General features: G+C 38.0%; 1 protein-coding gene across 1 annotated transcript in view; it reads right to left on the bottom strand.

The window, feature by feature from the left end:
- ABCA4 (ATP binding cassette subfamily A member 4) overlaps positions 1-22,637 on the bottom strand; it is an 82,997-nt gene that overhangs the window by 1,564 nt on the left and 58,796 nt on the right. The window contains exons 27-50 of the mRNA XM_021404332.1: positions 22,045-22,250; positions 21,582-21,630; positions 20,826-21,067; positions 20,394-20,518; positions 19,667-19,765; positions 18,514-18,703; positions 16,658-16,752; positions 15,664-15,696; positions 14,454-14,559; positions 14,267-14,341; positions 13,643-13,812; positions 12,571-12,748; positions 11,223-11,338; positions 8,785-8,932; positions 7,396-7,519; positions 6,796-6,925; positions 5,776-5,896; positions 4,875-4,937; positions 4,652-4,758; positions 3,543-3,684; positions 2,822-2,956; positions 1,149-1,252; positions 971-1,063; positions 374-623 (exon numbers count right to left, since the gene is read on the bottom strand). Of these exons, the coding sequence (XP_021260007.1) occupies positions 374-623; positions 971-1,063; positions 1,149-1,252; positions 2,822-2,956; positions 3,543-3,684; positions 4,652-4,758; positions 4,875-4,937; positions 5,776-5,896; positions 6,796-6,925; positions 7,396-7,519; positions 8,785-8,932; positions 11,223-11,338; positions 12,571-12,748; positions 13,643-13,812; positions 14,267-14,341; positions 14,454-14,559; positions 15,664-15,696; positions 16,658-16,752; positions 18,514-18,703; positions 19,667-19,765; positions 20,394-20,518; positions 20,826-21,067; positions 21,582-21,630; positions 22,045-22,250 (3,101 nt within the window). The remainder of the gene's footprint in view (positions 1-373; positions 624-970; positions 1,064-1,148; positions 1,253-2,821; positions 2,957-3,542; positions 3,685-4,651; positions 4,759-4,874; positions 4,938-5,775; positions 5,897-6,795; positions 6,926-7,395; positions 7,520-8,784; positions 8,933-11,222; positions 11,339-12,570; positions 12,749-13,642; positions 13,813-14,266; positions 14,342-14,453; positions 14,560-15,663; positions 15,697-16,657; positions 16,753-18,513; positions 18,704-19,666; positions 19,766-20,393; positions 20,519-20,825; positions 21,068-21,581; positions 21,631-22,044; positions 22,251-22,637) is intronic.

Here is a 22,637-nt window from a genome sequence, read left to right as displayed (position 1 = left end):
CAGACACAACAAAACCCAAATCTCTTATACAAAATAAAATTGAAAGAAATATTGGATCATTCCTAGCTCAGCAAGCCTTGGTCTCACTAGCTGACCTTACTCAGGCTGCTGCTCCTGATGGAATGGGTTTGCGTGAACTCTGGCATCTGGGAAATGCTGTCTCAGCAGTTTCCAATTGGCACTTATTTACACGGAATTAGTTTCAGATTTCTTATTTCATCCACTCTCCTTGATGAGGGGCCTGGGAATTTTGTCTGAGAAAGAGGTTCAAGACAGTTTTCTACTCTAAGCAGTTTGGTCCTTCAGTTTTTTGGACACATTGTCATTGCATTGCCTAATAGGCTTTCTCGTGGATGATTTCTTTTTTACTCACCTGATCTAATGTTGTTTGAGAGACAGAATATTCTTCAATATACAAGTTTTCCTTATTGGAGATTATTAACCGAAAAATCTTAGCCAGAGAGGAGGAGCAAATTTGATACTGCAGCATGTTGTAGTGTTTCTCTCTCTGTAAACTCCCTGGAAAGTTTATGCGTATGAATTGTTCAGCACGACTTGGATCTGGAGGCAACCCAATCTTTGGAGCTTTTATTTTCAGAGTGACAATGTAGCCATCTCCAAACCTGTGAAGCATATACAGATTTAGAAATTGGATGAAGAGATCATTTCATTATTCAGTGAAAAAATCATTTTCAGCAGATATGAAAACATTACCAATATCTGAAAGATAATGCCTAAGATCTAGCTTGGTAAGAAGCTCTATATTTGCCCTGGAGAAGTGGCCTGTAGCATAATAGAGTTGAAATGAGGTCTGCCTAAATTGTCTAGAATACTACAGAATAGCACCCAGAAATGGGTCTGTTCAAACAACAGCTCTTCAGATTGGTTTGCTGTATTAAGAATGGTTCATGCCACACATACTGTTTTCCTATTAAAAACACTAAAAAACACTATAATATATTCGACTTACTTGTATTTTAGCTGCTGAATTGTGCCCAGGCATTTGAAGGTACCTTTTACCATGATGGCTAGACGAGTACAGAGTGCTTCACATTCTTCCATACTTTCAAAACAGAGAACAGATATTTGAGATAAAAGCCAGCAGACAAATGTCAGCTGCTCCAGAGTTCTGAATTCCAACTCTATACCTGTGTGAAGTTAGAACTACAGCTCGTCCATCTCTGAGAACGCTCACAATAGAATCCCACAGGAGGCGCCTGGACTGAGGGTCCATTCCAGTAGTTGGTTCATCCTAGAATGACAGGTTCAGAAAAGCAAAAAAAAAAAAGGAAACCATTTAGAAAGGCTTGCATGTTTGGGTTCTGCTTATCACAGTTTCCCTACTGAAGTCTGTGCCTTGAGAAAGCACAAGCACCTTGACAAGTGTATAAGTGAATAGATAATAATGTGCTTTTTGGCACAAAGCAGTAAGGAAGAAAATACAAGAAATCACAGGTAAGAACACAGTGCTGTCTGTGTAGGGCCCAGCAACAGGGAAAGGAATGCACTGACCATTATGACAAAGGCAGTCCAAAGTCCAAGGTCTTAGCTACCAAAAATGTAAGCCTTTGTGATACCCTATTACCAAAAGATTTAGAACCTAAAATAAAAATAAATTGAAGGAGACTCATGGTAGTAATCGCATCAAACTGTGTCAAGTGTGGCTTTAGAAGTGCCAGAAAGGTACAGGACATTTTGCAACCCAAGAAGCTAGTGAAGCTACCCTGACTTAGATCAGCGGATGATCTGGTCCTGTATAAATCAGTTAACCCAGTTAGTAGTTAAAAAAGTGAGAATACATGTAAAGGCATAGTAAATAGTGCAAGGAACCACGCTATTAAAAAGTTATTAGCATGTTTCCTTATAGCTTATGAATGCAGGTGCTACTATATATTCTAAATAATTTTAGTAGCAATTGCATTTAGAATTATCCTTGAGAAATGCAATTATGATAGTTTATATTACTTGATGAGAACTACGTTTCACGTTTTGTATAGTTTATTCTAAATTTGTGTAGTTCATTTCAAAGGTAATAAAGCTTGTAAAAAGGTAGCTACTTTCTTCTGTTCCACTGGAAAAAGCAGCAAGGTATTTGTCGTAAGATCATAGAAGCATAGAATGGCTTGGGTTGGAAGGGATTTTAAAGATCATCTGGTTCCAACCCCTCTGCTATGGGTAGGATTGCCACCCACCAGATCAGGCTGCCCAGGGCCCCATCCTACCTGGCCTTGAACACCTCCAGGGATGGGGCACCCACAACTTCTCTGGGTAACGTGCTGGTGCCTCAACACCCCCTGAGTAAAAGACTTCCTCCAAACATCTAATCTAGTTCTCCCATCTTTTAGTTTAAAACAATTCCCCTAATCCTATCACTATCAGGCTATGTAAAAAGTTGTTCTCCCTCCTGTTTATAACATCCCTTTAAGCAGTGGAAGGCCACAGTGAGGTCTCCCCAGAGCCTTCTCTTCTCCAGGCTGAACCAGTCATCATTTATATGATTGGTTACACTCTGACAAGAAAAGACAGGCTGAAACCAATCATGGATTTAAACTCAGATTTTTCTGGATTATGTATTTTAATATCAAACCTTTCTTTACTGAAAATCTTTCTTTCATAATAACTTAGGTTCCATCTGAAACATAGTTATGCATTCCAGTCTACTCCCAATATTAAAGAACTAAAGACTACACTGAAGTAGATATAGGTTGAGGCAGAAAGAAGCTTGCAAGAACAATCATAAACATCCTTGTAGCTCTCCAGCATGCAGTTTTATGAGATGTTATACTGAACTATCACAGAACTATGCTACCATGACACTTACTAGCAAGATGAGTGGAGGGCAGCCTATCAGTGCAATGGCAGTGGAGAGCTTGCGCTTGTTGCCACCACTGTAGGTACCAGCCAGCTGGTCAGCATACATAGGAAGTCCCAACTTCTGGATGCCCCATTCAGCAACCTATGAAAAGGACCATCTTTTTCACACAGCAGCTAATCCACAGCAGACTGGATTACTGATATATCACTCTTCTGGCAGAAAATGGGCAAACTCTTGGGTTTTAGTGCTTTTTTTTTTTTTTTTAGAACTGGAGCTGTGGTCCAAAAAAACTATGATGATGAGGGAGATTCTAATCCCCTGAAGCAAAGCCATACTTCTCCAGCATCAGCTGTAGAATTTTTATCTGTGCAAGAATGTACATTATTTTTCTTCTGGAACCTTCTCCATGTTTTCTTTCTCATATATGAACAACTTCAAAGACAAGAACGAAACAGTAACTGTATCAGTTCTGAGTCATAGCAGTTGCTTCCTTAGCCTTCCAGAGCTGGCTCTGCAGTTTTTCAAGAATTATTAACATCTAAGAACCTGGATTTGATAGCCCATTCTTGTACTTAACTCCAGATGACAAGAACCACTCCCAGGACTTCAACGTAGAGAAAAGCAAGCCCAGTTCGGAAAATCTGGCCTTTGACATGAAGTGAGCTCACTAGAATCATCATAGATATTCACTGTAACTATGTACAAATCAGAAGCAAGAAAACTTTACCCTCTTGATTTCCTCTGCTGGAACACCCCGTAAGCGAGCATATAAATAGAGATGTTCTCGTCCTGTGAGCAGGTCATCAAGGGCGTCAAACTGAGGGCAGTATCCCATGTTTTGATGAACATTAGAGATATGGGTCAGTATACTGGAGAAAAAAAGAAAATAATATTGTATCTATAATACTAGCTTTAAGACAGTTTGAATAAAATCTCTATTTTCTGGGACAAAACTCTTCTAAGAGAATGAATTCTCCCTAGTACAAGATCCTACTAAAATATGTCCGTACAATATAGCAAGGAATATATTCTCTTCTAGGTCAGGTAAGTCCTGGTTAAGAGTGCAAACTCACTTCCTGTTTAAGTATAAGCCAAAGTAAAGAGAAGTTCTCAATAGATTTTATTTTTTGCAAATGGTGCTTTTTTGGGATTTGAAAATCAGGAGATTTCATCTCAGAGTGTGGTCACCATGAAAAGACATACAAGACACAAAGCTAACAATGTTTGCTGGTAGTAACAGTAGGACAAGATGAGAGAAGTACAGAATCACAGAATAGCTGAGGTTGGTGGGGACCTCTGGAGATCCCCTTGAACTCAGCCTGCTCGAGCAGGGTCAAATGTGGCAGGTTGCCCAGAACTGTGTTGTGGCAACAAAATAGCTATGTGTTCAAATGACATCAATGGACAGTCAAACTCCAATGACACCTAAGAAACCAAGACATGCAACCTAGAACTAAACTGACATAAGTAAATATCAAATCACAGTGTAGTGATTTCTCATGGCATTATGACAGCACTCTGTAAAAGCAGCTAAAAGCAACCAGATAAAATTCCCAAAGCTCAGATCAAAATACTCTATTGGACAGGTTATCTTCTGTTTGAGAGCTCTTGCTGTTAAATTAGATTACCTTATCCCATTTCTAGCATTATTGCAACTCATCCACAGATTTTACATTGCAGTGTTGAAGGTGTGAAGTGCTAGTGTGGTCTCTTTCAATGCCATATAACTGGAAAGGAGCTGCTGAGTCATTCAGACTATGAGTTTACGCTGGTAAGTGGATTGTCAGAGAGCATTTTATTTTGTTTATTAGTGTTTTGTTTGTTTAAGGTACTTACCTATTGCCAGCCACCACAGCATCTCCAGATGTCACTTCAGTGTCTCCAGTCAGCATTTTGAATGTTGTTGTTTTGCCAGCACCATTCACTCCCAAAAGACCAAAGCACTGAATTATAAAAAAAAACACCACATTCTTTAGTATTGCCAACTTATAAATCAACAGGAGCATGCAATTTGAACTGATCCATGGAGTGATTGATCTGGTGCTACTGAACAACTTACCTCTCCAGGACGGATGCCAACACAGAGTCTGTCCACTGCTGGCTCATGTCTGCCTGCATAAATCTAAATTGACAAAAACAACCAAAAATCCTATTTAAAGATTTTTGCAGCAAAGAAAATTTTCTCAGTTTTTTTAGTTTCGTGCTATTGGGATGAAGCAACTTTAGAACCAAGACAAAAGTAAAAGAGCAACTAAATAAAATTTTTAAAAGGAAGAGCATGTATTCAACAGTCAGGCATTTATTTAAATAAATTTATAATAATTCCTAAAAATGCAATTTTCCCTTTACGAACCTTTTTGCTTCATATCTTTAGCACTAGGAGACAGACCTGATGCTCTGCTGGGACAAAGTATCTCTGACATCATACAATACAACAAGATAGTTTGAAGAATGACCCTTCAATTCTTTATTCATGAGATGCCAACAGTGTCTGCAATCTTTGTACTTCCGTAGCTCAGGCTTGCATGTATTCTGATAGCATCATTTACCTACCTTCAGTGTCTGGAAAGAAGATAAATTAGTGATTACTATAGTCCTCAATATGAAAGGGACCAAATGGTTAACCTGAGATTGAAATTCACCTATGGAGAAACAGCGCTGCAGAGGAAAAGACTAGCAGTAGACATGCACACTCAATAGATATGTCAGGATGGATGATGTGAGGTAAAATACCTTAAGCAAGGGAGTTCACTGTCCTTGCTGGACTTTCCTGAGGTTTGATCTCTATTAAAAGGAAATAGCCAAAAAATGTATCAAGCCCCGACTCCTAAAAAGTTTATTATTCTCCAGGGCACAGGGTTGATTTTGAAAACAATACCATCTGAATCCACAGCTGAAATACGTTCTGAAAGAATTAGCTTACACTGGATTCACTTATGTCATTCTTCTCAAAATATTACCTTGGTCAGTTCCTGTAATTCTAAGATATTTGTTTTGTTCCCTCCATTCATAATTCTTTTTCTTTCTTCTGCAACATCCTCATCTTCACCAGTAATAGGTGTCTTGTCGGTCTCAGCAAACCTGGAAAAAAAAGAATTGATTGCAGAAACAATGAGTTGGCCTGAGTGCAGTTACAATAGTATTGTGAAATAAGAGCTATTAAATTGCCAAAATTCTGACTGGTGGGGGCAGTGAGATTGAAACTTCATAATTTAACATCGCCTTGAGAATTCCTGCTGCTGGGAGAATCCCAAGCCTTTAAAAGTTAAGCCCTAAATACTAAAAAAGGATGAAATTTCTTGTTCAAATGAGCATGGCATTGCCAGTCACTGATATGACATAACCTGCCTCTAAGCCACAGCTCTTGCTATTTGACAGCTCTTTGGTACCTACCGATAGACTTTATATGCATCTTTTGAGTAGACTTCCTTGTAAGATGGAATTTTCAGAATTATAACAACTAGTACTCCTGTTGGCAATCCCCAACAGCAATGAATGACCAACTCACACCTGGCAGGCAGCTGCTTTCATTGAAACAGAAGCAGATTTGTAAAGCAGATAGGGGAAGCTTGAAGAGTACCCTGGCTGTGACTGTTCTGTGCCATGGACTAGAATTCTAGTCTTGGTATGTAAGGCTAGTACTATGCCAGTACTTAGGAAAATGCAAGCTTTCCAAGTATTTGTATAATCTCAGCATTGGAATTTTAATCTATGAATTTCACACTGAAGTCTTAGTTCAAGAAAACCCATTTATTTAATAAGCTGTATAAATACACTCTTATTTCTGTTAAAAAATGCAGATAAATAGACTTAAGCGCTATCAACAAACTAAGATGACATCAGACAAATAAACAGAATAAAGCTATAGAAGCTGTCAAAAATTTAGAGGAAAAGAAAGCAAAAGACAATAGGAACAGTCAGAACAACAAAGGCAATCACCATGCTAATGAAGGAATATTAATACAAACTTTCAGACGTACCATCTTGAGGGGAATAATCGGTGCTGCATAAGGAGATTCACAGTGAAGAATGCAACTCCTTGAACAGCCATGGCAACCAGGTTTTTCCCAACAAAATCCCACTGAAAAGGATTGGAAACATGCTCCTCACCTTTGGAGAGGGGGAGCACCAGAAAGCAATGAAATAATGCTGAAAAAACACTGCTCATCAGAACAAAAGGTGTAAGCATAATAGCTTAGGAAGAAAATCTGTAATTTTTAATCACAATCAGGCAATTTCTGCCATTTTTCATTGCATTACTAAGTACAGATTCTTAAGAAAAAAGTGCTGCGTGGGAGCAAAAATGAATATAAGCAAAAATGAAAATATATGGATATATATGTATTATACAACATGAACCCTGCATGGATTATATGAAAGATATTTTCTGAGTGGGGAAAAATTGCTGTATCACTATGCTTTTAAATAAAAAAAAAATGGTATAAGCCAATTGCCACGTCCCAAAAGAAAGCATTTGAAGAAGCAACCGCTAATATTCCAAAGCAACACTTCCAACCATCTCATCCAAGGTCAGGCCATGTACCACTGATATATCTAATTGGTTTTCATATCTTACTTACCAAACCTGGCATATACTTCACTCACAGCTTGGTTTATGGCTAAGTCAATGAGGCCACGGCCCAGGCAAAAGTGTGGAAAGACAATCAGCACATTTTTCAAAGTTTTATTAAATTTCAGCAAAGTCTATAAGAAACAGAAACAATATAATAAGCAATTGAAACAAGATTTCTTTGAGAAAACATAGTAAAAGAAGTGAAAAGTTCTTTTTTCATGTCAGAGAAATGGTTTGCTCTGTATTTATCAGCAGCATAACAGAATACACTGTACCAGGCAAGGTGCTTGTGAGAAATTTTCAGTGGGGAGAAAAATTAATCTTTGTAATGAAACATCTTCCTCAGTTGCAGAGGCAACACGTAATCCTGGTGTCAGCTATTACAAACAGGAACTTTGAGCAACAAGTGTGGTACTTTTCTATCATAATATCTTTATTTATAGCTGGAATATTTCCATAATCAGGACTCTCATGATCTTGAGAAGCACCAGTGTCTGGACATAACTACACAGTAGACTTTGCTGCAATATGGAAATACCTAAAACAGTAAAAGTACTCTCATCAGTCTAATTACACCATGGCTGAATCCAGAGAAGGGCAGTTATCCCTCTGTCATTGTGTCATTGGAGGCACAATGTCTGCAGTGGAGATGTGTTCCCAAAGATAATACTCTCCTGCTGTCTGACAGACTGACTGGCAGTAGACTAAACCCCATGCTGCCCAGGGACATGGCACATAGCAGAGAATGCAAGAACAGCAAAGATAGAAAGTAAAATTGGCCTTTGATACCACGACTCCAATTGAATAAAGATGTGTTTTTTTCTTCCTGATAAACAACAATGCTTGATCAGCACAGTGTGTCTGAAAATGCATTATCAATAACAACAGGTAATAGGATTGCAGTCCTTCCCATAGGGAAGGATGTCAACCTCAGCAGTCAAAGTATCAGCAGCTGTACAGGCAGTAGTAGTGCATACAAGCCACCAGTGTTTTATAAACTGGTTTCTTAGCCTTTCTATGAACTACTGTATTCTATCTATTCTTGTACTTGGCTAGCAAAACTAGCTACTTCTTCCTGTACAACCTAAGCTGCAGAAGCAAATACCAAGTCTGATGCCCTTTTCTCTTCAGCTATGAAAGTGCACAGATGTTTGCTCATAGGGATGAAAAATATTCAATGTACGCGGATGGTTTGTAGCCCAATATACCCATTGCCCTGAGGTTCACTTCTCTCAGTTATTATGCTCACCTGTTCCTGACACAATTCAGCAAGTTCCTCATTCACTTATTTATTACCAGAAAAATAACAAGGTTGAAAAAGACAGCTAGAGACGGTTATGTTTGGACAGCCTTTGAACAGCTTTTTAAAACCATGTCACACAAAAACTTTACTTACCGGGTTATTTTCAAATAGCTCCAGGATGAATGTAATGGCACTGCTGTTGATCCCCACAAAGAGATTAATGCAAGACAATGCAACATATGCAGTGCTAGGGACACTGAAGAAAGAAGAAGCAGGGTACATCATGGGAATTACTGCCCATCTGCATGCAAAAGATAGAAATACTATGATATCTGCTTCTCAGTATTATGTCAGCTGACATAATAAAAACATAAAGATGAGTTTTGTTCTCATTTCAAGTGTAATGAAATGTTGTAATCAACCAGAGGTTCCACTACAATATTTGTTTCCCTTGCTACTAGATACAAAGCTCTTTCTGCTTAGTCTTGCTTGCTGTTAAAATGCAGGGCAACAGATTGCTAAAATTGAGAAAACAATGCTAGCAGGGTGATTGTCACCCCAGATATCTTTGCACATCTCACTGAACTGTACACCTAGTTGGAGAAACAAGGGAAGAAAGGCAGGATCTTCCCATACTATTATTTCCGAGACATAGTGAACACATATTTAGCAGCACAGGAGCAGTATACCTCTGGAATAAAGTTTCAATTCTCAGCAACAATCAATCTGATTAGGAAAAATTCACTGGCAACAGGCTGATTTGGTTAATGGGAAAACACACACATCATTAGAAAGAATGATCCTAAATTTCCCATTGTGACAATGGCTGGAGACAAGAGCTAATTTAGGATTCTGTGAATTTACTTTCTTTTTTTAAATAGCAAATTATGAAATCATTACTGAACTCACTGCTATGTGATTATATTTTTTCATCTTGATAGATGCTTTATAATGAGAGGATAATTCAAGTGTCCACGGGCCCCCAAATTACGGTATTTAGAAAACAAACACACACACTCACGAAAAACACAGCAACAGAAAACTTACTAAACATTACTATCATTGCACTTTAAAAAATACAATGAAGCAAATGAACATTCTAATAGCATTTAACATTGACTATTTTACAGAGATTGGATGATTATAATGCTTTACATTTTCTCAGGACTGTCATTCAAACAATATAAAAACTCCAGAAAACTAAGGTACTATGTCCAGAAAAGACTTGTGACATATATAGGAAGATATGAAAAGTTTAATTTCTTTTTTAGCTCCAGAGACAGATCTGGTGGATTGTTTTCCCTAATTACCCTACTACAAAGCTAGAAGGAAAATGATCTTACAGATAAAGACATACAACCACTAATTAAATAAGAGGATGTAAATTCCACTCAGTCTTATAAAACACTATTTTGCCATCAGAAATGCTCCTTCGTAGAAAGAAAAAAGTTGAAGTTTTAGTACCATTTGCCTTTGGATAAAACACTGATAAATATTTTAGTATTGTCTATCATCGAAGCAAATAAATATAATGTACATAACAGAAAGGAACATGACGATGTTTTAGGTTTACAAGGCAAAGTTTTAGTAGCTGGGGCAGGAGTGGGCTGCAGGTTTGGGTTCTATGAATAGAGTTCAGCCCCATGTCAGATCAGAGCCAGCTCCAGTTAACTCCAAATTGGACCCACTGCTGGCCAGAGCTGAGCCACAAGCAACACTGGGTCTGCCTCTGGAAGAGCAGATTTAAGAAAGGGAAAAACTGCTGGGCAACAGCAACTAGGAGAAAGGAATGAGAGAATGAAACAGCCATGCAGTCACCAAGGTCATGTCAGGAGGAGGGCAGGAGGTCCTCCAGGCATGGAGCAGAAGCTCCCTGGATCCCAGGAGAGGCTCAAGGAGGAGCAGGCTGTCCCCTGCAGACCATAGGCAGTGCACAGTGCAGATCTCCAAGTGCAGCTATGGAGGAGCACACAGGATCAAGTCAGGAAGGACAGCATCCCATGGGAGGGACTCCAAATGAAGCAGGGGCAGAGAGTGACCAGGGACAAAGCCTTAGGGGCTGACTGTGGTCCCTGTTCCCCATTCCCCTGTACCATTTGTGGAGAGGAGGTAGAAGAGAGTGGATGAGGGGAAGATGCTTTTAGTTTGCTTTAAGTTCTCACTGTTCTCTTTTGCCTGAGACACTACTTGTTGAGTGATATCCCTGTCCTTATCTCAGCCCACCAGCTTTTTTCATCGTATTTTCTCCTCCTGTCTTTTTGAGGAAGGGGAGTGAAAGATTGTCATATTTAGCTACCTATTGCAGCTAGGTTAAACCACCACAGATGAACAAATGTAGTTTCCCAAAAGGATAACATGAAATTGTGAAGTTCTGTGAAGCAATGACAAAGTTCCTTTTTACGGCAGGTGACCAGACAAAGAGTGTGAGTTACCTGAATCAGGAACAGAATCCAGGTCTAGCCTGTATTGTACAAACTCAGTTTTATTTCTCAAAGCTGGATTTCACTAAGTACCAAGTTCCACAACATGAAATCATTTCCATGTGAAAGATAGGGCTCCACATGCAAAAAAAAAACACCATGAAGGCTCACCCATACAGAAGCAGCAAGGCCACAAACACAGGGAGGTTAGTCCGAGAAGTGTATGCTTTCTTCTTGAATCCAATGAATATAACCACGACCAATCCAGCACTCACTGCATAATTCACCTGCCAAATCACAGGGTGAATGAAGATCAATGTGTAAGACCCGAGAAAGTTTGCAAACGTATCCAGATCCTATAAATTATTCTCAAAGTATTTTTTAATTGAGGAAAACTGAAATTCATAAGCTGGACTAGTTGCTCAAGCTTTTGGCTCAATAGGCCTCTGGCAGCACTTGACATTTTTCTGAGACATTTTTTATCAGATTGTTCATCAAAAATAAAACGTGTTGTTTCTTAGATTATAACTTAGGAACTGGTTGTTTCATGGTCCTGCTGGCAGGTTGCCCACAGAAAAAGGCAGTGAGTATGCAAGGAGATATGATTTCTGGTGATGTAAAAGCTGTATAGGAATGAAAAAGCTAGTAACTTGAGCCACATTCCTGTGATGAAGCTAAACTGAACAATGCTTGGCCAATGCTCTGCTCAATTTCTCCGTTCAGCATTAGTAGTGTAGGGCTACTGCAATACACAGAGCTCCCCATGAATAGTGAAAGGCGGCATTTCACAGAACTGCTAACCCCAGTTAATACCTTTGCACTATGCTGTCAAGGGCCATGACCAAGCAGAATTCCTGGCTGACGGGATGTTGCTGTGACCAGCAGGGTAAAGAAACTCAGAGATCTGCTTTTCCCTCATTTAATGTATTAATGTTTTGTTTTATCTTCTCATTAAAAAAACACTTTCTAAAACCTAAAAAGTTTGGGGCATTTCAATAATTTCTCTTTTCTCCTCCTCTTTTGTCTCCTTTCCTATGTTCAAGCTTTTCTTATTGGATAAGCCCTTGGACTCTACCTTTGTTGAAAAAGCACAACCACAGTACAAGCTCTTTGCTAAGCCTCTTGCAGGCAAAGAATTTATTCCTTCAATAGGCCCGAGGAATAATAAGAGGATAGCTGAGCCTTGCCTAGACGTGCATGGGCCTGCGCTCTAAATCTTTTTGAAACAACACAATGAATATGATTCAATGGCCTAAACAAATACATCCACGTTATTTTAGACACCCTACAGTATTTTGTCTGGCTTCCAGCTATTGTTCCAGCAGCTGATGTATCTCCTGCTTAGATATCTTGAATATCTTAAAACATGTTTAGTTTCTTATAGAGGGTAGGGTCTGTGACTATATTCTGGCAAAGGGGCTCTCACCTGGTATGTAATGTTGCACTTAATTCTGATTAATTTACTGTTTATTTCCTAGTTAATGCTGCAGACTATGTAATGAGACTAGCAATTACTCACTATGTCCCACAAGAAGTTAGTTAGCCAGTAGATAGCAGGGCTCACACCACTAACAAACTGGAGATGCTTGGCTTTTGTCACACGTTCTTGAATCAGGTATAAAACAAAACTAGCTGGAATAAAGGACATGGCAAAAATCACACAGATGGCAACAACAGCATCCACTGAGGTGGTCAGCCTACAACAAAGCACAAGAAGGGACTGTGAGCAAGGGAATGGATGAAACGCAATACTATACTAGCATTTGGGAAAGCTGGCGGAAATTTTAAGATCTGAAAGTAACAAGGTTATTGGACAATTAGAAGATTTTTTCCAATTTCAAAATGTGCTAGTCTATTTTCCCATATTGCACTGGGGACAGTAGCTAACAAAGGCAGATGGTGACAGCACCATTTCTTGTCTTCATTCTCTAGAAATGTTCAGCTCCTACATATATCTGCTTGACAGCCTTTCCTGAATGGTGCATCTCAAAGTAGACATTAAGACATAATAGCTGAAGTACTATGGGAGCTAGGAGAAAAGGTCCTCAAAGAAGCAAACTCCAAAGTGAGATCAAGAACAGATCTAGCCTCTGTGCTAAGGCAAAAATTTCCTTTTTCACTAACTTCTGAACCTAACAGAAGATGTTGAGTAGGAGCTCGTATCTCCTTACAGATGCCTTTTTCAATAAACTATGGCTGTATGCTGACCTTGGCACCAAGACAGAGGGTTTTGACTATTGCCTACCTGTAGTTACTTAGGAACAATTTCTGACACCTTTTTCTTATATTCTCTATATAATTTCTCAAGGAGACCTATCAGCTTTGAAGCATGAACAAAGATTTCAGAATCAGTAGAAACATGCAATCACATTGAACCAATGGTCATAGCTCCTATGTTGGGTGGGAATATATTTTTAGAGAAATAAGAATGAATTGTATATCTAATTCTTGATTAGAGCAAAATTTTGAGTAAATTACTCCATGTTCTATCATCTGAACTTTTACTCCTCGGAATGTGAGCACACTGTAGGTGGTAAGTTGACAGGAGACGGAGGGGTAAAAGCCAGTAGTAAAACACACTCAAAACTTACACAGTGACTTCAGAGAGCTGCTCCTTAGTGAGGTTCAGAGGATGGTTTACAACAGTGATCCCATACTCCTCAGGAGCTTGGCCAGTTCGCAGGTTAGCTCTAAGGACTGCATTATTGGCTACATTAAGGAAACTAACCATAGCATGCCAGCCTTTATTGTTAAACCACACCTAAAAGAGTCAGAAAGCATAGATTCATTTAAGAAGCTTTCACTAATAACCCTGAGCTGCAGGAGAACATTTGGCTGCCTTTTATTTACTTTGGTGGCCACTGTCAACAGGGAAGACTAGCACAAGGACTTAGTAGTTCCTAGGCACAATCCAGCAGGAGGAGCTCATATACTATGCTTTTAGGAGGGTGATTGTCAAGTGATTCTGATGAAACTTTGAAGTTCAGCAGAATGTGTCCTACTCAGAAGTATTTAGGGTAGCAAGCAGCAAGTACTAAGAATACGGGTTAAAAAAATTCATATTAGAAATAACTGCAAAGATATTAACACTATTATTACTTATAATAAATACAGTAATTCAGCTCTTCTTGCATTTGAGAACTCCACCATCAGTATTCTCACTATTTGAAGTCTATCTGAAGAAAGTAAGTTTGCAGACTATTTCCAGCAAATACCTTAATATTATCTTCAGTTTCCATGTATTTAAGGAAATTAGAAAATTCTTTAGCAGCAGCCAGTGAAGTTTGTCCCTAAAATAAAAAAGAAAAGGCTAAAGACCAGTTGTCGAGGGGAATTCCACTGCTGCAGGTATTAAACTTCACAACAATTCTTTGGTAAAGAAACCAAACAAATCTTGCTTACTCCTGTCACGTTCATCATTCGGCCCAGATTGCTTAAAAAATTGACAACTTCATCTCCAGAAACATGAAGGATGGGGAGCTTTCCTCCTATAGAAATTCCTCCATACCTAATGAAGATAAACAACAACATCAGTCACTTGTATCACTGACCCAAAACTCTGTAGATTGATGTAAATACTAAAAAGTCCTTTAATATAAATTTGATTTACATACATGATACAATTTATGTATAATAATCTCCAATCCTTTTCTAACAAGTTGCATGAGGTATTAGATCCTTATAAGGCTTGCAAATAATAATTATATCAATTTATGAGGGGTTCATGTTGAGATCCTGAGAAAATTATTATTCAGATAGAATACTTGGAAAAAACAGTCCTTTCTATAGTTCACAATCTTTGGATCAAGATAATTAACATACAATATACTGTTTGAATAACATGAAGGACTGAAGATAGAATGGACTCCCAGCTAAAATTTCATCTCTTGAGAGGAACAGGTATTCACCAATGCTGGTGTTAGCCAATACTCTGTAATAATAAATATTATTGAATGATATTAATCAAAATTTAATCTCATAGAAAGTAATTTTTGCACATGAGCAAGGAGATGCTCCCTGAAGGAAGCTGCTTCTGCCCTTGAAGTGAATTCCTACTGCTGATGAAAAACTAAGTATGATCTTCAAGCTAATCAGTCATCTTTCTAAGCTAGTATCTCCATGTGCAGACATCAACTGGGGTTAAATGCCTTTAATGCAAGCGTGGAGCACTAGTGGAATTTGTTTCATAACTACTGCACATGTTCCAAGTAGGGATAAGGAGTTGCGTTTGCTGTATTTGGGAGATTGCTGCCTAGGTTTGCTTCCCCCAGGTCTTTTTTTTTTTTCCTGCTGCACTTTGAAAGCTTCATCAGAGTGCTAGCATGATGAAACATGGTACCGTATTGTAACTTTCATCATTCAGACTCCACTAGTCAGACCTTGTAGATAGTAAAATTGTGGCAATTCCATTGTGTGCCCCTGGCCTTCACACTTGTGGGACAGTCCAAATAAATATAACCCACAACCTATTTCACACTGCAGTCTTCCTTTGTTCTATGCTATCTGTCACAATTCCCCTTGACCATTCAGGGAAATATTGTGAGGCCCCACTGTTAAACAGAAAATCTTTTTTTCTTTATTTACCACCACAGTCTGTGAATTGGTTTCTTACCTTTGCTCATTGACCCAGTATTTGCTCTTCAAGCTGAAACAGACAAAGAGAATCTTGTCCCTTAATGCACTAAACCAAAGTCATTGATATATTGTCAGGCTTAGATGGAAATGATGGAAATTAAAGGTGAAATCCTCTGCTTTGCAGATCTTCAGTTTTCCAATGCAAGTCGGTTGTTTTTCTTTTTGGTTTTTTTTTTTTTTTAGATCTGCAGATTACATTGAGTCATTGGTGATTAGAACTTTTGGTGCTTATTACTTTTTATTTTTTTCTTTATTTTCTGACAAGGTTCAACTCCAGCTTGTACAGAGACAAGTAAGAGTTCTAAATTCACACACACTGGCTCTATCCTAAATCTATAATAAATTGATTTTAAAATATGCATCTAAAGCAATCTTGACATGTCCTAAGAGGAATCAGTCAAACACAGCTGGCACATAACTAATATGATGGGAATATCAAGAACTGTTCTAGAAATTGAAAAGATAACAAGGCCTGAATCAGCAATAATAAGCCATGGACACTGCATAGCCAACTGCCATGCAGGACACTCAGGCAAGCACAGGAGCTAACAGTAGGATAGATGCATCTATGCGATGTTACATTACTGCCCTTTAGCACTTCAGAGAAGCAAATTATAATTAATTCAGGCAGATGGTCAAACTGTTGTGGCTACAGTTCTTCAGGGGCACAAATCAGAAACTCTGCAATTCACCACTTCTTTCATCATTGACTTGGTAACTGCTAATGTGGCATGCCATTGACATTGCAACTTAGCTCTGCCTATAAAGGAGTAACTGATTATACAAACTGGTAAAATAAAAACAATTTAACTCCCGTAAAATAGATATCTCCTATTCTTAAGTCAGGAATATGGACATGATTCTCAAGTCTACACAATGCTGCAACAAATTAGGTGCTACGCTGTTATCAAATGAGAATTTAACAGACAGGTATAAAATGTCACGTGAAAAACAAGGTGGTTCATGCCTACCTCCCTTTTATCAGATTGGGATATGTTTTCACCAGAAAATCTGAGATATTTCTGTGAGTCAGATCTTGAAGTATTTCTGTGCTGTGCTGCACTCTCTGGAAATAAAAGAAAACCCATTTAATCACATGAAGCTTTGAAGTCTCTAAACCTGTTGTTTGTCAATAAAACTGTAAAAGTAGCTTTAGATCAAGGGAATTGCTCAGGTTCATAGTATCCCTGAAACCAGAATGGGTCGCTCATTTTCTAGCCCAAAAGTCTATATTGAGATCAAGAAACCACAGAAATTTGCAATGCCTGATACAAAACTAATGCAGTTCATTCTGAAACTTGGCCTGAGTTATTTGCAACAAAAGCCAAGGTTGTTCAAAGCTTTCTCTTCACTGTGAAAGAAGGAGCTTTGTCAAAAACATTGAAGGACCTGTGAAAATAAGGTAGTTTATTGTTTTCCACAATGTAGCAAGTTGAAATAAAAATTAATATGAAAAGTATAAATCTACTCAGCTTCACTAGCACATTAGATAATTTGAACGAAAAATACTTTTTTTTTTTTTGTAATGACATCCTGCATAACTTCAAGCATACTGATTTCTTCCCAGAGCAGAAAATGCTTATAAAAATTTTAGAGTAGAAAGCATGCAACCTGAAAACGACATTCCCACTTTCCATAAGAACTTCTCTATGGGCACCTTTGTCCAGAAAGAGACAGTACTGAATGCCACAGAAAATGCATTACAAATCTCTGTCTGATTCTAGATAATTAACAAGAAGATTGGTAGCATACTCATAGTGTCTTCATCAAATGAGATATTCATGTTTAGATGTACTTCACAATTATTTACAAATAACTGCTCCCCTGTAGAGACTTAAATATGAAATCTATCTTCATGACAAGTTACACAAAATGATATCTTGCAAAATGATTGGGATAATATGTTATTATAATCATATATATCCTGTAGAGGACTAGGATCCACACCAACAGCAATTTTGTATCCTACTTGCATCAGAAATGTTAAATTATCCTCTCATATCTACTAGCATTAAAGCTGAACAGTTTGCACAGTGAGGTAGTAAACCAGTGAGCTATTACTCTGAGAGCTGCTGTGGTTCTGTTTTCTTTAAATTATTAGAAAAATATGTAGAAAATGTAAATAACAACAGGCTGTAATTTTCCCTTGTTCATCAAACAATTTTATGTGCTCTTCAAGCACATTTTATAAAGGACATTACTAAGATTATTCATTGATAGTAACAGCTGCGAATGTAGCTCTCATCTCTATACAGGATCAATGGTCACTAAATTACTCATCTTCATGTACATGCACAAAAACATTCATTTTGCTTGTTTACTACTTTCTTCCTAGAAAAAAAATTAAAAGACGTGTTAAAAAAATGGGATTGACTTAGCATTCTTTTTTTCTTTTTTTTTTTTTTAATGAGATGACTCCACTCCATGATTTTCCAAATTATGATATTTTTCCTTCCTTCCTCCCTTCTTCTCCCTCTTTCTATCTCTTGAAGAAAGGGAATGATTTAAATAGAATTGTTCTTTTGAGGTAAGTACCAAGATTTTTTTTTTAAATATATGATTGATGGCTAATTTTTTTTGTGATATTCTTCTGGATGAAATGTTTGCGATTTGAATGAAAGGAGTCATCATATTTCATATGATTTTTATGTGCAATCTTTTCTAATACCTCTGAAACTGCATTTTCAGTTCCAACAGTTCCTTCCCCCGTAAAAACTGTACTCAATTCCTTCCATGTATATTTCCATGGCAAGGTACTTAACACTAATTCCTTTTCCAGCACTCACTGCAAAATTTTTTAAAAGGATCTATGGCACAGGGACGCTACCTGTGGTGGTGGGAGGCCTCCAGCTCCTGGAGGGCATTCTGGCAACATAGTAAGTTTCTTGTGAGTGCTGCACTTGCAGGAAGGTGAAGGATTTTCAGAGTCCCACTTTTGGCTCAGCAGGAGGCTGCTTAGGTTGGGATGAATAGCAGGTATATTCCAGGCAGTTGGCATATTATTGCATGGGTAGTTCCTGTGTAGAGGAAGAGTCTTTTAGTTGTGCAGAGATAAAGTTTAAGAGCTCAAAAATCAACAAAAATCACAGTGTTTCCCCTATACACCTTCAGACCTTGTCTAGTGACTTATGAATAGTAACATCACTTTATAGTCCTTAATAAACATAAGTACAATCTCCTTCCAAACTTCTGCCAAATTTAATGTCTTCAGGTTACAGATAGGAAACTGAAGAAACACAGGAACTGTGTTTGACAAATTAGTACGCAGAAAAACCACAGTGAGGAGACACCTTTGCAAGAAGACTTCGTCCTTGCTCCTTACTCGTGCAGTATCTTTCCTCAAACTCTCTTTTTTTTTTTTTTTTGGTTTGTTCTGTACAAAAAGAGGAGAAAATAGGCTGGAAAAATCAACTTGTTGGATATCAGGGCTGGGAGAAAGGCAGGATAAAGTGAATGGCAAAGCAGAGTGTCACAGTGATACTCCAAAGCAGGCCTCATAGGCCTTAATTTAATGTTAAATAAAGAACTCTACTGATGTCATTCTCACTTCAGTGTGAAAATAACTTTGAATCACAAAGTACTTCCCTATCCAAGTAACTGCTGAAGCTATTTCTTCCAAACACATCACTGGGAACAGGAGGGATCTGAGGGGACTCATGGAAAATGCCAGGGAAGCTGTGAAGATTTGGGCTTGATTCCCGATTTCTATTCACACATTTCAAAGTTGCTTAATTCCTAATACAAGGCTACACGAGCTTCCAGTTATTCACATAAAGCACCGTAGCTGACTCTTTATCTAGAGGAAATATTTTCTTGCTGTTTATTATTTTTGACTCAATATCAGATATTCTTGCCTAGAACAAATCTGAAGCATTGGCTCTGGCAAAGCGTCAAGCCAACTAATTCTTTTTCCGCTACTCCAGTACTATTTGTAATATCCTACTAGAGTCTATTTCAATAGATACTAGCAGGCAACTTACAGAAGAGGCTGATTCTTCAAGCAGCGATTTCCAAATCCAGGTTTATTTAAGAAAGCATTAGTGAGGGAGACCATCTGCTCACTGCCAGGACGCTCATTGCTAAGGGAATAAGATAAGACTTTCTCCATTGAAAAAATTTAAATTGTTGAACTAGAATACACATAAGCAACTGGTGAAAGACAGCAATATATCATAATCAACTAGCGGAAGAATGGAGCACGGGCTGAAACAGCCAAGCAGCACCATTATAAAACCTAAGATTCTCTGCTTTCATCTTGTTTTCAAAACCGTACTTAAATATGTACTAACTATAAATAAACCTACCACAGGTCAGCAGATAGGTTTGAATCTCTTTCTCTGTAATCTATGAAAATGAATAAAGGAGTAGTTCAATAGCATATCAGAAACAGTCAGATTTCTTACTGTACTGGATCTCTTGTTAGAATACCTAAATTTTTAAGTGCTGAGGTCATGAACTCGGGTAGGAAAAGGATAGTACCAAAGACAGTACTATAATTGAGGACTACTGGTTAGATACACTAGCAGCTGTGTTCTCCACTTGCACCAATTTCATGCTATTTGAGATTTGCTGATTCCAGTGGAATTACTCCTTTCTTATACTACACAGAGTGAGGACAGCCTAGTAGGACATGATCCTCATGATCCTAAATGCTAGCTAGTGTATATGACAGATGTACATTTATTCAGATATATAGATTCTTCTTACCTGAAGAAAGTAAACTGTTGTCCATAGATCCAAGGGTCTAAAGTTAAGGCAGGATATTCTCCAAATGGAGGAATAATGACTGTAAGCACTAAAGACAGCAACACAAAACTAGCAGGCAGAACAATCTGCAGGGGACATGAAAACATCACACTCAGACATATACTGTAGAGTGACGCTGTATACAAATCATACATAAATGAAGAAAGGACAGCAGAATTTGGTTTAGCTAACATCCACCAACTATTTCATTTCCAATGATTTCAGTTAAGACTCTGGTTGTCAAAGAACTGTACTGTGCTAAAAAGAAAATGTTGGGTTGATAGTGATTAAATCATGTACTTGGTGAGGACGACACATTACATCTGCGTTGGGAAAGGCAGTGTAGAGAACACTGTGGGAAAATAGTCAAGGACATCAACAGTCAGACAATACCTGTGTTAGGAAGTCCTTGCGGCTGCGGGAAGCATGGTGGAACCGTTTGATGAACAGTGCTTTGAACTGCTGATGTACAAGTTGAAAACCTTTATACTGCTGGGACCCTTTGCCTTCATTTTGATCCCCTGCTATGCCTACTGGCATTCGAGAAGTGTCATTGGTTTCCACTGGGGTTTGTTCAGCTGTTTTGTTCTCAGTAGAAATTTTGCCAGGAGTAGAATCATTTTCTTGAGTGTCTCCTACATTAAGAAATACACTTAATAATAGGAATTGTCCAGATGAAAAATTACAGAGAAGACAATTACTTCCACATATGCAGACAGCACAAACATTTCACTGAGCTCCGGATTTTAACAAATGTATATATCACATCACCAGATTGCTTTAATTACAGGTGTTGCAATGTGGTTGTACCCAGTATCATCATACAGGTTAACACTCTTACTCGGCTGGATTAACTAGTTAATCACATATATATTTTATTGAGTAATGGTCAGCAAAATACTTCTTATAAAAACAATTGACATCTGGGGGCTAAATGTTACGTTTTTATTTGCATAGCTAAGGACCTCATCCAAACCAAATAAAAGTATTTCTGCTAATTTCATCCGGTTTCTGAGATATCATGTCAAGCCCTAAAAACAGGTGTTTGCTGACCAAATGTACTTTAGTGAGAATTTCTTAGTACTTGGTTTTCAGAATACAGGCCAACCACATGAATAATTTATTAAATACTGATACATAAATTCATACCTGCTTTTTTCACTTCAGGGGCAGCTTCTTCTGTGACCTTTAGGAAAACCTGCCACATACAAACACATCTGATTAGGAACAGAACATTAGCCTGATCTCTGAAACACAATATACCACTGTCTAATATGCCATAAAAAAAAAGTTGATACCTTTTCAGTATTGCTTATTACACAATCAGAGATCTCTCATGAAATATCTCAGAAAATAAAGAAATGAACAAACTTAGATACAAAGAAAGACATTTAAGGCTAATGAGTTCTGCTCCACAAGGCTAACACACAGTCAGGCGAGAATCCTTTCTCTATGCACATTATAACTATTTTCTGAGTGTGCCACAGCACATGTGACTAGGTTTTGAAGGATATTTAGGAGTTAGGAAGGTTACATGTTAAAGAACAGGAACAGTGTCAGAAAATCTTTTGGGGACTTAATGGTAAGATCAGCAAATATTTTAATCTGTTACCTCTTCAAGTGGTGTGTCTGAAACTCCAAAACTGCTAAGTCCCAGGTCATCCAATGTTTCCTCCAGTTCTCTGAAGAGACTGGCATAAGATCGCTGTTTAAAGTGTTTATTGGGCAAAAGGTAAACAAGTTCCTGACCAATGTTTTCAATTAATTTTGCTTCTGGAATATGATGATGAATTACTTCTGCTAGTTCATTCAAATCTCCTGTGAAAGGTCAAAAGAGTGTTCCAAGAATGAATATATAATCACGCTAAGCATGATTTCAGAAGCTATTGCTTGTACTATACAAAAATAAACCGTTCTATGATGCAACTTAAAGACATCTCAGTTAATTCTGTACTAGACTGACTGAGCCATTTTGCTAATTATGGTTCAAGAACAATGTAGCAGGAAACTACTTCAGGTCTGTAGTAAAACACAAGACCTTCAGGAATATATACTTAATTGCTTTGACATAGAAAGGTGAAAATGACTTTTTCTGAGAAATTACATACTTTGGTGCAGAGTTATTGTAAATTCAGTCTATACTTCCAAAGTACACAAACTTTCAGTTCAGCAACTGTGTCCGAGACCACATATATAAAAATATAT

The sequence above is a fragment of the Numida meleagris genome, chromosome 7 (assembly GCF_002078875.1).
Source record: "Numida meleagris isolate 19003 breed g44 Domestic line chromosome 7, NumMel1.0, whole genome shotgun sequence".
In the NCBI taxonomy this organism is placed as follows: domain Eukaryota; kingdom Metazoa; phylum Chordata; class Aves; order Galliformes; family Numididae; genus Numida; species Numida meleagris.
Note: the sequence above shows the minus strand (reverse complement) of the source record. Positions and strands in the feature narration are given on the sequence as shown.